The following is a 17,443-nucleotide window of genomic DNA, read 5'->3' on the forward strand; positions in this document are numbered from 1 at the left end:
AGCATCTAGACTCACTGGGTGCTTTCTTTCGAAAAAGCAGCTTGCTTTTTCGAAAGTTCCGCGTGCAGTCTAGACGCTCTCTTTCGAAAGAGGCTCTTTCGAAAGTATCATTCAAAAGAGCCTCTTTCGAAAGAGGCTTGCAGTCTAGACATAGCCACAGAGACTTTTTTGAATCATCTTGAAGATTTGCATAGAGAGTGATGCCCTTTGTGTGCCATGCTAGAGGCTGGATCAACTCACAGAAAGGAGAGGGATGATTTTAGACTAATTTCTGTACGCTCTTATTGCTTATTTCCTGCTCAGTGATGTTCAGCAGGGTTTCAGAATTCCTGCTCTTTGGGAAATGTGCAGGGAATAGATTTTACATGGATGCCCTTTCCCTTGCCAGCTTCTTAAAGATGACCGCACATCTATGCTTTCAGCATGACTTCAGGCCAGCTCTTCACCTATGGGCTGTGTCTAGACTGGCAAGTTTTTCCGCAAAAGCAGCTGCTTTTGCGGAAAAACTTGCCAGTTGTCTACACTGGCCGCTTGAATTTCCGCAAGAACACTGACTATCTCATGTAAGAAATCAGTGCTTCTTGCGGAAATGCTATGCTGCTCCCGTTCGGGCAAAAGTCCTTTTGCGCAAAAGCTTTTGCACAAAAGGGCCAGTGTAGACAGCTCAGATTTGTTTTGCACAAAAAAGCCCTGATTGCGAAAATGGCGATCGGGGCTTTTTTGCGGAAAAGCGCGTCTAGATTGGCACGGATGTTTTTCCGCAAAAAGTGCTTTTGCGGAAAAGTATCTGTGCCAATCTAGACACTCTTTTCCGCAAATGCTTTTAACGGAAAGATTTTCTGTTAAAAGCATTTGCGGAAAATCATACCAGTCTAGACGTAGCCCATGTTTACATAGCTCCCTGTTTCTTGACCTATCTTGCAGGCTTTCCGTTGCCTGGTTATGTCAACTGTGTGATGTCTTTGACGCAGTTTCTCCTTAGTGCTTACCAACTGGAGCCAATGAATGGATTGTGTGTGAACTTGCATTGAACACCCTACATAATGCAAATCTGACACCCTGAACCAACGTCTAAAGAAACACTCAGGCTACGTCTATACTGTAGCCTTCTTGTGGAAAAGCATATGCAATTGAAGCGCTGTGTGGAATATTGCCATACTTCATTTGCATAAGTAATGAGCAGCCGTTTTTGTGCAAGAGACGTTTGTGCAAAAACGAGCAGTGTAGATGGCTCCCTTTTGCGCAAAACCCCTTCTTGTGCAACAGCCATTCTTCCTGAGGAAGAGGGGGATTTTGTGCAAAAAGGAGCCGTCTACATGGCTCGTTTTTGGGCAAAAGCCTCTTGCACAAAACCAGCTGCTCATTACTTATGCAAATGAAGCACGGCGATATTCCACACCATGCCTCATTTGCATATGCTTTGCCGAAAGAAGACTACAGTATAGACTTAGCCAAAGAGTGCTTCTCACTCCAGCAGATAATTTCCCATTCAAGTATTGTCACCGTCTCACCACTGCTGGAGATGAGCGGCATCCACTCTGATTTAATTAGCACTGATGCCACACTCCCATCCCTGTATTTTCTTTCTGTCTTTTCTCTTCAGCATCTGAGGAAGTGAGTTGTAGCTCACAAAAGCTTATGCCCTAATAAATGTGTTAATTTTTAATGTGCTACCAGGATGCCTGCTACATAATGCAGTTGTGGGCATTACAAACTGCTTGCATAATTTGCTTTGTGTAGGACTGCTACCCCCTTACTGTTGGGATGACTACAATAGACACACAAACATTCTCACTGTCTCCTATTAGGCATGGGATAATCCAGCTAATGCCAGGAAAACTCTTCCCTTTTAGTCTAGTGTGGCTTCAGACAGCATGATTCCCTGTGACTCTTCAGAAACTGGGGGGATGAAGGGAGGGACAGAGACAGTATTTACGCCACATTCTGAAATGAATTGGTGCTCAGGAAACCTGGTGGGCTGCCATTCCAGCTTTCCCAAATTGGCTCCTTAGAAACCAACGGCCAAAATCCAAATTCCTGACCTAATCACAACCACTGGACTCATTAGCTTCAACAATGACTGTCTGTTTGTCAGGCCAATGAAATTGACCGTTACGATCTAACTTCCTGCTACTCTTTCCGTACGTTGCTGCTTGGGCAGCGTTTTTTTAACTGGCCTTTTTATCCAAAGTGAACTATGAGGGATGTTGCCCATTTATTACACATGAAGCCTCTTCTAAAGCTGGACACCCTGGATCTTGCTGTTGAAACACTTAGGACAAGCTTAGCCTTGATGTAAGAATCAGCAACTATTGATGTCAAGCTTACTACACCAGGACTGTTCTGGGTGCTAGCCCAGGCATCGCTCGTTACAATTCACACAGCATCACTTCACAAATACATGGGCAGGGAACACTTCTCTCCATGAAGCTCCCTCTTTTTTAAGTTCTTTACCTCTGAGAATTGTTGCTTTAGCACCTGGGTCTATTTGTTATTAGAATTTGTCCCCGCATGATAAAGTTTATAACAAATTTGAAAATGTCAAACTAATTTGCATTCTGTATGTTTTGTTTCTGCTGTGAAGTTTTTTAGTGTTTGTTTCCCCTCCCCTTTCTTCCCCCTTTTCAGCACAGGAAAAGAGAAGGGGGAAAGGAAAAACCCACCATAATTTTTTGTAAGTTTTAATTTTTTGCAGGGGAGGGGAAGAAGAAAAGGGGTTTTTCTCAATAAAAATGTTGGTGAAATTCTGTAATTTCCCCCAAAAGACCATTCTTTTAAACAGCAAAAATTAATCTGAAAAATTTCAACCAATTCTACATGTGACATTCGAGAGCCTGGACTTCAGAGCTCTTTTCATGCATGATGTGTATAGACTATGACACCACTGGAATAGGAACAGACTAATGAATAACACGAGAGATTGTGCATGTCAGCTCTCAGCCCGCACGCAGGCCAGGTTGCTAAATTCAAGATTGGTGAGTCATTGCAAAATTCTATATTAAATATCTGATATGTACATAATGCATGTGTATCTCTTTATACAGTTTAATTTCATAGGGGATCATTTATATTTAAAAACATTTTAACACTTGGAAAAACACCATGCCATGTCAAGTTCTTCTGAAAGACTGACACAGTGTTGAGCTATCATCAAGATTTTGAAAGCAAAATATTTTATTTTCCGGGTAATGTTGATATATAGATAAGGGCCTTTGTAGTCACAGGCAAAACAAATCCACGATCCTTCATAAGATCAATGTACAATGTTCCCAAATATACAAAACAGTCAAATACAGTAAATAGGTGATCAGCACACACAATGCTTGAAAGTGCGAAGGACAGCAGGGAAATGTGAACTGCGCTTTAAAAAAAATAACCAAAAAACACTAACCTTTAAGAGTAGTCCATTCTATCTGACTTCTAAAATCCACACCAACGGGGCTATGTCTACACTAGCGGCTTCTTGCACTAGAACATCTTGCGCAAGGGTTCTTGTGCCAGAAATCTTGAGCAAGAAAACGTCCCCACTGCCATGTGCGCGCTGTGCTTTTGCGCAAGAGCTCCCATGGCAATGTGGACGCTCTCTTGCGCAAGAAAGCTCCGACGGCCATTTTAGCCATAGGGCTTTCTTGCGCAAGAAATCCCTGCCGAGCGTCCACACTGCCCTCTTGTGCAAGAGCTCCTGCGCAAGAGGGCATACGCCTGTTAAAAAAGAGTGTAGCTCTTGCGCAAGAAGCCCTCTCTTACCACGCCGTACTGTCAATTTCCTTGCGTAAGAGTGGGTGGGCAGTGTAGACGCTCTGCGGATTCTTGCGCAAGAACAGCCATACTTGCGCAAGAAGCCGCGAGTGTAGACATAGCCCAATAGTTTTCAGTGGGCACGAACTTTCAGAAGAGCAGAGCAAGTGTTGATGCTGGGTTGTATGCAACCATCTCTGAAACATAAATGCCTGTTCATTTTAGCTGAGCAAAGTTCACAGGGCAAACTGTAACGCAGTAACACTGCTCATTGAGTTAATCACAATACTAAAAAAGCCCAGGAAGATCAGACTCAGTAACAGAACACCCATTCCACCTTTTTTCTGATACAGCACAATCTTCAGTTATGTCTCAGCTGGCTCTTTTTCTACATACCAACTGCTAGCTACAGTTCACTGTGATCCAAATGCATGGGGCTAAGGGCTAGCCAGGCATGTCTGGCCTCACACTGAAATAAGCGGTTTTTACCCGCAGTCCCTTTCTGCTAGAACTTGGATGAACTGGGGTATTACATCATATTGGTCACTTATGTTACCCAGGATGATGATAATTCACTACAGCGTTTTTCTATACTTGAAAGAAGGTCCTCAGCAGCTATAAACTGGTAAAGCTCCACAGCAGACATGGGAGCTACCCAGATTTACAACAGCTGAACGTATGCCCCATGTGTTGTAATATTCCAAGAAAGAAACCCACATAGAGCCATCAGGAAACTCACAAACCCACTGATAGGCTGTAGGCTGAGTAGTTCAACTCAAGCTCTGTGTTGCTGAGTCTGCCGCCTCCTTACAGGGAGGGAGGGGGAGGTTCAGTGTAGCGGGAGGGAGTCTAATGGGTAAACATTAAAACAGAATGAAAATAAGAGGAGTCTGCGGAGAAGAGGGAAGAAAATGCTAATGAAAAATACAATACAGACAGGATGCCCACTTACAGCTTCCTAGATTTTGTGAAGCATTTCCTACCTCTAAACCGGGGTTTCCCAACCTATGGGTCAGGACCCAAATATGGGTCACCATTACATTTCAAAAGGGTCACCAAGTGTTCCCCCCAGGTGGCTCTGTCTCCTCTCCTCCCCCCATTTTTGAATTGCCTTGGGTCACCAAGTCTTCCTGAGTTGTCAAAATAGGTCCCCATCTGGAAAAGGTTGGGAACCGCTGTAAAAACACAGCACATGCTACTCTTTAGCTAGGGGGGGAAATCCAACCCTTTAAAAAAATGCTGGTGGCAGGAAAACCATCTGCATTTGAATTACAAGGCAAAGCAGTTCATGAATTTAAACCATTTTGCGGCCTCACTGTCCCTGTTTCAGAGAGGCTCACAGAATCAGAAACCTCTAGAGGCTCTCCCAGCCCTAGATCTATTGAACACTTTGCTGTCGACCTTTGCTGAAACTCTTGAGTAGCACCCCGAGCATCCTTTTACTCAGCTCTCCTGTGATGTGCATTTCAGCTAACCTGAAACTCACATGGGTTTGTTCCCTTTTCTCTGGCTGTTTGGTAAATAGAATTGAAGTCCTTAAATCTAGGGGCACAGCCCAACCAAGCTTCTCCGAAATGTTCATTGCCAGTGAACAGGAAATCCCCAGCACCTTTCTTCACTTTGCACTGCAGCAGGGTTTTTATGGGACCTCGCCATTCACCAGTAGCTTCATCTGGTCGGAAAATTCGGTTTTTCTGCCTGTAGACTTTCTGGACACTGACTTCAATCCAGGACATGTGATTTTCAGGGTCATGGGAAACATTCTGGATAGCTCCTCTCACCACTAGATGGGAAGACGACATGAAGACAGAGTTGGTTATGGCACAGCTGTCTCGTGAAAATTTCAACTACCAGATGCTGATGTGGCTCATTCAACAAACTACATTATCTGAATGCTCAGTGCTTGCTCTCTTATTAGCATTCATAATGGCTCCTGGAGCGTTCCTTGCTAGAAGGAATATTTTTCTGGTATTACAAAGCACCTTTTATACAGATGGTTCCAAATTCCTATATAAACAATTGCCTGTTTGAGAGCAGGGCTTACTGCTGCTGACATGTAGCCACTTCTGGGCTACAACACAGAAGCTGATTGATAGCGTGCACCAACACACAATCCTAGACTCATAGAATCCTAGAACTAGAAGGAACCTCGAGACCCTCATAGCAGGACCAAGCGTCATCTAGACCATTCCTGACTGGTGTTTGTCTAACCTGCTCTTAAATATCTCCAGTGATGGAGATTCCACTACCTCCCTAGGCAATTTATACCAGTGTTTAACCACCCTGACAGGACACTTTTCCTAATGTCCAACCTAAACCTCCCATGCTGCAATTTAAGTCCATTGCTTCTTGACCTATAATCAGGCATTAAGGAGAATAATTTCCTTATGAGAGTCTGGTTCAAGGGTGCCCTGTTTTCAGTCTCTGTCCCCAGTGAATGATCATCACCCCAATTCCCCACTATACCTTTTGTACACCAGTTGAAATACTGTTGCAAGCAGTAATAGGGTCAGAAGTCAGGACTCAGAACAGGGCTCTGGCTAAACTATAATTTCTTGTGTTACTGCCAGTGGTAGATTTGCATTGATAGACACCAGTGCAAATACAACTGAAATGTTTCCCTCTGAGACCCCCCAGGGAAGGGCTTTGCAGACCCCCGATGCTCCATCTGTCATAAATTGAGAACCATATGTTAGGTCATTGATTTTATCCTTTAGAATTCCATTTTGATTGCTACTGTACTATGTTACACGTTTCTTAAACAAACACCATAACTACTAAAGCACATCAGAAAATACTTGAAACTAGACATTTATGTCATTCATTCAATATAACTGGACAGACATCAGACTTGAAACAAAATTTCCCCCTTATCACAATTTGATCAGGAGACTTGTTTTGACAAAAGTTTGATGTGACTTAATCAAAATCAATTAGCAGCCATGTTCTACCTGCGTAAGGCCGCAAGGGCACTCAATTAAAAAAATATTGCCTAATATGAAAGTTTCCTATAGAAAAAATAAAATCAAAAGCTAGTGGACAGGACAGACATTTTAGGGTCAGCTGATATAAATCGATAGCCCCAGTAAAGTAAATGGAAGTATGCCAGTTGAGGATCTAGCCTAGTGTAAATTAGGTCTTCAAGTCAAAATAAAACAGGGAACAGCTATTCCTGGAGCCCTGTTTTGGGATGTGGCTGTGGGTATCCACGGCTCATTTTTGCGGCTACAGATGCCAATACACATTTTGTATTTAGAACCCTGCAATTCTGCAGATATGCACTTTTTAGCTGAGGATAATTTTTGCAGTTGTAGATGCAGATACAAATGTTGCATCCACGCAGGGCTCTAAGTTATTACAATGGTTTGTGTTCTGTTGGACACAGTTGGTGATTTCCAGGGGAGCTTCCTGTGGATGCAGGGATGCTAGTGGACTGGAGTGCAGAATTGGAACCTTAGGTCTAGACTATGCTAGAAAATCGTACCACAAAAACTCAGCCTGGTGGGCAGCCACACCTAATTTTGTCTCCTACTGACAAAACCCTCCATTTTTCCCAGCATACTTATTCATTCCTGTTTTTTCAGAGCAACAGAAGCCTTTATGCCTCATTTAAATCATGTCATTTGCACACAAATCCATCCTCCCATAAAAGCTGGTATAGCTGATTTGGGAAATAAACATGAAATAAAGGGCTACGGAAGTGTAAACATTTGTGGCCACAGCATGTGGAAGGTCACCCATTGCACAGCAGCAAAACTCAGGTCTGTTGTTCGCCAGTGTAAAAGTCCGCCCTCCGGCCCCCGCAACAATGGGACCTGACCGTTCTTATTACATTTCTTCAAGAACAAATTCAATTTGAATCCAGAATACAGGGAATACTCAAGAGTGACCCTCACCCATTTTACCAACAGCCCCTGAGCAAATGAGAGGTTACACATTTAGCTGGAAATCTGCAAAATATCGGCCATGTAGCTCTTTCCTTTGGGCATAATGGTCTCATTAGGGTAAGGGGCACAAAGAGCTTATTTCTGAAAAGCCCACGAACCTCCTTAGCAAATTTCATTTCCAAGGGAGGCAAGGGCTCAGCACAACAGATGTCTCGGCTTTGCTCTTCATCTCCTTCTTTGTGTGAGCATCTTTAATCAGATGCAGTCAAGTCTATTGACAAGCTATAATGCACTTGTTCCTGTTGCTCCAAGTTGCTCCTGCCTGGCTCATGGTTTAGTGACTGAAGACCTCTGCCTTCAGAGGCACCATAAAGCCCCCATTCACTCCCGGTGTCATTTACACTTTCATTAGCAGCTATTTTCTCTAATCAAAATAGTCGATGATAGCGATTTGTGAGCTTAGGGCAAGGAAGTCAGGTCATAAATAGAGTCCGTTAAAAGGGCTATTGCTTCTGGTCTGTTGATGCTATGAGTATAAATGCCCCCCATTGTGTGCCCTGGGCCTCCACATCTGTCAGTCTCTGCGGCTGTAGGGCTGCGCAGAGGGAGAGCAGTTTGCATGGGAACTGATAACTTCATCAAGTAGAAACAATGAGGTTGATTGCATCAATTAGTTCAAACAAAGAAGAAAGATGACTGGCACAGGAATACATGTTGTCTACACTCACTTTTGTACTAGTCTATCAGGTATATATATTACTAATACTGTGAGATCAGAACAAACCCTAGAATGAATGTAGTTATGTTCATCTCAAGATTCCTTGCACTAATTTCATTTATAAGTAGCCGTAAGGAGTAGATTTTTATCAGTAAGGATTGGTCAATGTCCTCACAAACTCACAATGGACAGCATGATCATCAACATGTACAGAGAGAAAAAAGTTTTTTAAAAAACCCAGCCTGAGAACTTATTAGTTTGATGTAAGGATTTTTTTTTTTATATTCCGACATATAGTTAGAAAGCTTTATCTTTTGAATCTCAATAGCTACTTATTACATCATTTCCCACATCTGTGAAAGTTTAAGTTGATAAAAGATACTTAAATTGATAAAAATTGAAAAATCTTAACTATAAACATTGATAGTATTTGCTGAAATGATGAAAATATAAAAGTCTAATTCTGCCAATCCTAGATATAGGATATCCATAGATATATAGCTAGAGATAGATAGAGATATAGCCTAGTTATAAGCAGATTTAACTGTATTCACTTTAGGGATACTTGTACGACTTTAAATTGACCAGTGTAATTGATATGGTACAATTTTTTAGTATAGAGGGAAAAAAATCAGTGCAATAAAACTTAAAAAAGCATGTTATAGAGAAGAGACAATACTGAGAAGTAATAAGATCAAGAGAGATTTTGCAAGATGAAATGAAGGGGATAACCCTTTGCTACAGCATCATGTTAACTGTTTCCCATATTTATTACTTTACCACCTATTAGAGCATTTGTTTTCTCAAAGGCATGTGTAATGCTGTGACAGAAAGACGGTGTCATTAATAAAAAGTAAATCTTTTCATACAACTAGGTTTAAGTTACAAACAATTTACTCCATCAGAAACCAGAACTACAAAGTGCTTAAGTTACAAACAAGGATGTGTCTACACTGCACCCATAGCTCGAAATAAGTTACGCAATTTGAGCTATGCAAATAGCATAGCTTATTTCAAGTGTATTTCAAAATAGCTTATTTTGAAATTTGGTGCTGTCTACACAGTGCCAAATTTTGAAATCGAGCACTATTTCGAAACGTCCCTTAATCCGCGTGGAACAAGATTTATAGGGATATCAGAATAGCGAGCCTGTTATTTTGAAAGCTGTTTCAAAAAACGGGCTTGTTTAAAAAGATGCGGAATAGCTATTTCTGGATACTGGAAATATCCCAAAATAGCACCGCTATCTAGTCACACTCCAATGGTGTGTCTAAACTACATGGCTCTGTCGACGGAGCCATGTAGATTAGGCTGATCGGCAGAGGGAAATGAAGCAGCAATTTAAATAATCACGGCTTCATTTAAATTTAAATGGCTGCCCCGCTCCGCCAATCAGCTGTTTGTCCACAGAGCGGGTCAGTCTAGACGTTCCCCTGTCGACAGAAAACCCTTTTGTCGACCACCCTGGTAAACCTCATCCCACGAGGCATAACGGGGAGGTCGACAAAAGGGTTTTCTGTCGACAGGGGAACGTCTAGACTGACCTGCTCTGCCGACAAACAGCTGATCGGCAGAGCGGGGCAGCCATTTAAATTTAAATCGCAGCTTCATTTCCCTCTGCCGATCAGCCTAATCTACATAGCTCCATCGACGGAGCAATGTAGTTTAGACACACCCCAAGTGATTCCCTCAGAACGTGTGTGTGTGTGTGAGAGAGAGAGAGAGAGTGCATGCTCTCGTGCTAAGTTTAGTAAACTCCATTGAGAGCACCATATGAAAAAAACTAGAATAAATGGTATCATGAGCTTTTGTGGGCAAAACGCACTTCATCAGATCATCTTTTTTTTTTGTGATCTGATGGAAGGCAGTGGAAATGGGGCAGCAGTGGGCTGCCATTGACTTAATGGATGCGGGATTAGGGCCATTAAAATAGCTTTGTGGGGTTGCAGCTATAATTAGACTCATTACTGGAAAGTTTGATGGAGGGTAAAATGTACTGCCCGGGCTTAAATTCTCAGAGTATTTCCTGGCGCCCCCTACACACTATAAAAGCTGCAGGGGATTTGATAGTATCTACGAGAGCTGCACTCGGGACAACTCCATCTGAATTGAAATCCTCTCAACAGCCACATAGTACGACATAGTCAGAAACAGTCCCTGTAAGAATTTATCTATCATCACCACAGCATTTTAAAGATGTGATCAGTTTGGAAACAGCCAGCCAGCATGAATAGGTTTATAGCGTATCTGTGCAATTAGATGAAAGGTAAGTAAAGAAAATTTCTGCTGCATAAGTGGCATGTGTGTAAGTGTGTAAAATTATCAGGACATGAAAGATACGGGAACAGTAACAAAATGATTCCAGCAAAAAACTTCAGGTCAAAGAGGGACTGTGTGCGGTGTACGTGGAAAGAAAAAAAAATGGCTTTGCCTTTCCGCCTACCTAGATTCATTGTGTTTACTCAGCAGAACTGACTTATCCCATCTCATTATAAATTTTTTTTTTTCATTCTTTGACACAAGCTAGTGACGTTTTGAGACTGAAGAGCAAGAAGATTGAGGCATTTAAAGAAGAGGCAAGTAAAGGGGAAATAATCAGTGCATAATTAGAAGCAGAATCATAAAATGGCAAGGGACCTTGAGAGGTCATCAAGTCCAGTTCCCTGCCCTCATGGCAGGGTCCATGTTTTTCTGTAAGTCTGCTTACCAAAATCACTGCTGCAAATGGCCATCAGAAGCTCCGTGTTGTCACAGGGGCGGCACATTGCTAAAGAAGCAAAGAATCAGTTACTGATGAATAAAATAATGATTGTGAACAGACTGGTGAGTGTGTGAGGATGACAGCCTGATCCATTGATTTTAATGGACTTTGGATCAGTCTCAAACAATATTCTTACTTTCTTTACTTCAGTTCAATTGGTTTTGGAGATATAGCAGAAAACTTTGGTACTTGCTGCCATATACTTTACTCATCCATCTACTTTGAACCCTGAAAAATGTCAAGAATTCCAGGTCGGATTCTTGTTTAATTTCCAAAGTGAATTTCATTGGAAATCTTACAATGTAGCACCAACAGTTACAATACTCTGTATTTCTTAGCCTCTTCCATCCATTGCATGACATATTATATTCATTGCTGGGAATGCTGCAGAAACACTCTGGTAAGAGGCGGTGGGAGAGAGACCGTTGCTCTGAAATCCTGGAACATTTTTATAATCAGGATTCTGAGAGTTTCCAGACACTGTCTGAAATTAGCAACCTAAATCTCCCAGGGAGAAGTGACTTGCTCACAGCCACACAATGAATGAGTAGCCCAGCCAAAAATAGAACACAGAATTCTTGACTCATAGTCTGATGCTTCAAGCACAGAGCAAAAGTCTTTCTTGCTGACTTTGTTACATTCCTTCTGGTCTTAGTCTAGGGCAGTGATATCCTGGGAGTTCATATGGCTATTTCCTCACTGTTGAAAGTCACAAATCTGAGGCAAGAATAATCAGAAGGTCAGAATCAAGGAGGATGTCTCTAATGACTCTGGGGCCACCATCCTTCAATGCCAAGTAAAGCATTAGGGTTGGGATTTCCAAATGGCCATAAAGGGCATTAGTTGCTCCACTACTATCTGAAGTCAATGAGAGTTGAGGGATTAATTCTGGAAATCCCCATCTGTGGCTCAAACCCTGTTTCCCTCAGGGGCTTTCCACTTCCTCGATAATGCATGGGTTTATTCAGGAATAGTTCTGATTTTGTATTTGTAATTTACACATCCAGGCCAAGAGGTTCACACACCTGCTTATTTCTACCTAATTCTAATTTACTCCTGCCTTTTGAACATACCCCTGGGAAATCAGGTAGTTTCTGTCCCAAATAAAGATGATTCCATTATGTACAGTCCAACACAGGGGAGAGGCCAGTGAAAAAGTCCTTTTTATTCAACCTCCTTCCCCCCACTTTCCTACAGCCAGCCCCAGCCCTGAGCCAATGCCATACAGGCAGGGGTGGATATAGGGCAGGGTAAGCGGGGCGGCCGCCCCGGGCCCCGCGCTTCAAGAAGCCCCACACATGCGCCGTGGCAAAGGGGGGCCCCACGAAATTGTGCTGCCCTGGGCCCTGCAAAATGGTCATCTGCCCCTGCCTACAGGTGGACGACGCTGTCCGAGTGCCAGCCCTTGGCTAACAGATCTGAGCAGCTCTGAACGCTCCTTTCCGTGGTTGTGTCACAGCCGCGATAGCTGGGCACCGATCCCATGGAACGGGGAAGACGCCCTGTCACTTTCAGTGGGCCTTGGTGACAGCGCTCCCGCAGGGTGCAAACGGGAAAAGAGCCAAGGCAAACATTTCAAAAGCACTTGAAGGACTTGGGAGCCTAACTCCCCTTTACAAAAGATACTCAGCTCCAGATCCTCAAAAGGATCCTCCAGGTCCTAATCTAGCCTTTGTGGATCTGGACTCCTGTCATTAGGAGTCTACATCCCACTGGCTTTCAGGGAGATCTGGGCTCCTAAAGTGCCTAAAGTCTTTTTTGAAAAGGGGACTCAGGAACCTAGTCACTTAGATGATGCTTTTGCATACATGATCTCCCCCCCGCTCCATTTCCCAGTGAATCTTGCTTAGGTGTCCAGAATTAAATTAGATGACAAATATGGGGACAGGAAAGAATTCCCTCTCATGGCACTGGGAGCATTTCCTGCTTTTGTAGCACGGAGCAGGCATACCTCGAGAGACTCTCCTGCTGTATCCCTCTCCCATAATCCACGTGCTGCATTAACAGGCGGATGGGGGTTGGGGTTCCTGGGGAAGAGATGATCCTTCTCCTGCTAAGAGACACTGCAGCCCCATTTGTGAAATTGGCTCCCTATTAATGAAGCCCTGCACCAGAGTGGGAAACCTATGGAAGTGGATTGCATAGGTGGACCCGCACAGATCCATTTGCAGGATGGATCAGGGCCCACGGGAGATCTCAGCCTTACCTTCCACAAGGGCCATTTTCTGGACATCAGGGCCGGCGGCGGTGCTCTGGTTGCTCAGCAGTTCGTATTGGAAGCTGGCCGTCCTGCGGCTGATGTCTCTCTGCGGGCTGGCCTGCAGGAAAAGGGCGACCCGCTGTGGCGTTTGGGCGCTGAAGCAGGCCACAGGGCGCAACCGTGCCGCCTCGGCTTCGCTCACCACCAGGTGCAGCTGGCCAGCGCGCTCCACGTAGATGCTGGCACCTTGGAAGTCACGCGCCGGCTTGATGCAGACGGTGGTGTGTCTGCTGCTCGACAGGTTGGGCTCCAGGACGACGCGCAGGGCTCGTGCGGGGTACAGCCATTCCAGGGAGCCCTCGGTGCAGCGTAGGTGGACCTGCTCCACTGTGCGGGAATGCGGCTCCCAGCTTAAGCCACTGCCAAGACAAGGCCAGGAAGACAGCCTTAATAATAATCAAAACCTCGGCAGCACAGGCTGGTGGCAGTTCCTGAGGCCATTCCCTGCTCTGCCACCAACCTGCTGTGTAATCTGGGGTAACCCATTTAATGACTGTGTCTCTGTTTCCCTTCCCACCTTTGGCCTTGCATATTAACATCGCCAGTTCTTCCAGATAGGGACTGTCTTTTTAAGTGTGCAGTGCCCTCTTCTCAGCTGGGCTTCAGAACACAGGTAAGAAATAACAATGCCCTTTTTTTGCACATGAAAGAGGAAAAGAACTGCCCCTCAGGAGTCAGAGACAGCCTGGATGATCTGTAAATCTCTTCTAGCTCCTGGCACCTGGATTGTTCTGTCTTTTCTCCCCGTTTTCAAGAGGAGCCAGCAATGTGCATCGAAAGTCCTGTTACAGCAACTACTGAACATAGATTCATTGTCTGTATTGATTGTGATTATAATCGAATGCTACTATATTTAATTCTTTCCCTAGGGGTTGCATGGCAGTTAATAAAGGAGAGCCTCTTCTGTGGGAAGCAGCACGGTAGCTGATGCAGGGTAACGTACGCAAATGTGCGGCAGAGTACATCTCCCAGCCCGGGGTGACACAGTGGCGTGGGGTTTGTTAGTGCTCTAAAAACAGCTGTGAAGATAGCACTTTGAAGCTGGAGGCTAGGCAGTGAAGCCCTCCCCTTGCCCTATGCTTCAGAGCCTGAATTGCAACTTCAACGCTCAGCCTAAGTCTCCTTTTCCACAACGGATTCGGGGTAGAGTTTTCAGAAGTGCCCAGTAGTGACCTACCTTTGCTCCCCAGTCCAAACCAGGACAAAATCCCCATTGCTTTCAGTGCCTTTCAATGAGAATTAGGAGCCCATACGCTTAAGCCACTTTTGCAAATGGGCTTAGACTCCTAAATCAGGTGGACTTTGAAAACGTTACCTGTAGCAACCAATGAGCAGTATTTCTAAACAAAGAGCTGTAATCTGGCCGTGATTTTGACTTTGCTCACACTGGCTTTACCTCAGTGCCATTTCATTAATGTGGAGTTACTCGTAGCTTAGTCTTTATTATTACAGCTGGTTAAATAAAGGATCGTAATTTTTGTGAAAAATGTGAACCGTGTTTTCCTTCAAAAATTATGACAAAAAATTGTTGCAATGATGACTTTTGAAATTTTCCCACCAGATTTGTATCTTCCTGTCATTTGACATTTTTTTGGTAAGGGAAATATCTTTCAGTGCCCTCTGTAAAACATGGCTTGATACTCAAAGGTTAGGATGCAAGTGTTGTCTGCAAAGGGCAAATCCTCCTTTTAAAAAACCCACTTACATTGAAATTTGAGGATGTTGTAAAACAGCCTCATGCAATTTCTTTGGTCAGGATGCAGGCGTTCATTAGACAAGAGAAACCAAACTCAATATGGTTCTTTTCTTTGCAAACATCACATCTGATTGTTGAATTATTAACTAATTATTAATTCATTAATTGCCAGCAGGACAATTTTTCATTGGTTTCCCTGACACTACTGTCTTTGGGTTTCAAGATGTGCCCACAGCACTAGCAGTTTTGGGTCACTGTTAGGAATGCAGATTCAGGAACCAAGCGACAGCTCTTAGCTGGTGTTAAATCAGCTTGGTCTGCTAGTGGCCGGTAGCGGTTTTCACAGGGATCTGTGTTGCCGGATGGGAAATACAGAGATATAGGGCTATCTACAGAGCACTGTCCTTCTATGTATGTAGTCAGGTAGCACATTATAGACTAATAAAACATGTAGATGGTAAAGTGCTACCAGACTATTTGTTGTTTTTAAGTTTATCCTGTACAGACTCACTTGGCTACCCGCTGGAAGTTTCTTTGTAAAGTTTTCCTGATGGTTGTAAACAAGACGCACAAATTTAAAAGCGGGCCGGGGTTAGTCCCCAGCTCGGCCACAGACTCGCCCGGAGGGGTGCCCACAAAGCTGCTGCCCCGTGCCTCAGTTTCCCCATCTTCAAACACAGCAATAACTCGCCACCTGCCGACGGCAGGTGGGTTCTGGCTCCCCTGGAAAGAAGCCGGCGGCCCGACCCACCTCGGAAAGCGCTTCCCACGCCCCATGCACAGTCTCCCTCCTCGCACGCCCCAGGCGGGGGAGAACACACAGCCCCCAGATTTCCCTCTGCCCGCTGAGCAGCGGGGGGAGAATTGTGATCAATCCGGGGGGGGGAGGGGGTAGGTCAGACAATGCCCCCCCCCGGGCCAGTCTCATTTTTTTGGCTTTTCTGGGGAGTTTTCTGAGGTTTTTGGCAGCCCAAGTCCCCCCAAACCAACCACCTCCGTTGTGCCGGAAAACACCCCAGTCCCGGCCGGGGAAAGGGGACACGCCCGGTCCGTGGCCCGGCTCTCGGGGCTCCCCACCCCCGGCCGGCGCTTACCTCCCCTTCCAGCTGCAGCGATCTGCAGCGCCGGGCGCCAGCCCGCTCCCCGCCAGCAGCAGCAGCAGCCGCGCCGCCTGCGCGAGGGACATGGGGGGGCCGCCCGGCCCCTGGAGGAGCGCAGCCCGCACGCGCTCGCTGCAGCCCCGGGACGAGGGCGGGAGGCGCTGCCGCCTGGCCTGGGGCCGCGGCGTTATAAACCTGGGCGGGGTGGGGGGAGGCTGTGCTGGACCCCCCCCCCCCAGCCCTGTGGCGCTGGGCTGGCGGCAGCAGCAAGGGGGCGCGTGGGGGGGCTGCAGCTTGGCAGCAGAACCGATTGCAATAGCAAATGACCCCCTTCCCCTCCCCCCTCAGGACGGGGCAGACTGGGGAGGGCGCATGGGGACTCCGGCCAACTGGTCAGGTGCCCCCCTTGCTGTCTCAACCTCCCCCCCCCCCCCAGGATTGTTGGGACAATTTGGATAATGAGGGTATGAAGAGCCACTGAACCAAACTGACACCTGCATAGAATAGGAACCACTTGAAGCCAGGGGGTGCTGCAGCACCCATCCCCCTCTCCCCCAGCACTCCAAGGTCTAGCAACTATGCCCTCCCCCCCCCCCACCAGCCAGGAAAGGCAGCAGCCCTTGTTAGGTGCCCCCCAACCCTGCCAGGCTCTCGCAGGGGCTATGGCGAGCTGTTGCATCAGAGCTGTCCACCCAGCAGCAGGCCATGCAGCCCCCCCCACATTCCAACATAGCTCGCACCCACAAGGTGCCTTCAGCCCATGGCTTTGGGATAAAGCTGCTTCCAGCTGCCAGATTCCAACCCTGTCCCTGCCCAGGGGGCTTGTGTCGCACCACGGCATATCCCTTAGCAATAAGCTGCTTAGACACACAGGGCCTGGGTTTATAGGAACATCCCCACCTGAGCCCTTGCCAGCAGGACGGTTTTTCATTGTCGCCCCGGCCCCGACTGCAACTTGGACCTTACGATTTGCTAACAGCACTAGTGGCTTTGGGTCATTTTTAGGAAAGCAAATTTAGGAACCAAGGAGCAGCTCCTCAGCTGGCGTGAATTAGCCTTGCCAGGCACTGATGCCAACAAAGCACAGGGATTGACACCAGTGGAGTAGCCTGCCCAAAGCTAGACTCCCCTTTGGTTTCATGCAGGGATTTGTGTTGCCCAATGGGAAATAAAGAGATATATGGCCATCTACATAGCACACAAAGTATCCTTTCTTAGCCCTTTCTGCCTCTCATTATGGAGACAATCCCCTTTTGTCTTAAAATATTTTAAAGTGATTAATA

At 45.6% G+C, this 17,443-nt stretch overlaps 1 protein-coding gene across 1 annotated transcript; it reads right to left on the minus strand.

The window, feature by feature from the left end:
• Positions 1-3,065: 3,065 nt before the first annotated feature.
• LOC102455638 (meteorin-like protein) lies at positions 3,066-16,388 on the minus strand. Its single transcript, XM_075903835.2, has 4 exons — positions 16,155-16,388; positions 13,311-13,723; positions 11,051-11,110; positions 3,066-5,521 (listed from the first exon to the last, which is right to left on the minus strand). Exons 1-4 carry the CDS (start codon positions 16,244-16,246, stop codon positions 5,205-5,207), a joined length of 882 nt encoding a protein of 293 aa, XP_075759950.1. The 5' UTR covers positions 16,247-16,388; the 3' UTR covers positions 3,066-5,204.
• Positions 16,389-17,443: the final 1,055 nt, after the last annotated feature.

The sequence above is a fragment of the Pelodiscus sinensis genome, chromosome 20, assembly GCF_052426305.1.
Source record: "Pelodiscus sinensis isolate ZL-2025 chromosome 20, ASM5242630v1, whole genome shotgun sequence".
NCBI lineage: Eukaryota > Metazoa > Chordata > Testudines > Trionychidae > Pelodiscus > Pelodiscus sinensis.

Excerpts from the sequence above, each read along its gene's own strand:
- LOC102455638 (XM_075903835.2), bottom strand. The coding sequence starts at position 16,246 with ATGTCCCTCGCGCAGGCGGCGCGGCTGCTGCTGCTGCTGGCGGGGAGC. Across the intron at positions 13,724-16,154 it reads CGCTGCAGCTGGAAGGGGAG|TGGCTTAAGCTGGGAGCCGC; the intron begins GTAAGCGCCGGC and ends TTGTCTTGGCAG. Across the intron at positions 11,111-13,310 it reads GAAAATGGCCCTTGTGGAAG|CAATGTGCCGCCCCTGTGAC; the intron begins GTAAGGCTGAGA and ends TTGCTTCTTTAG.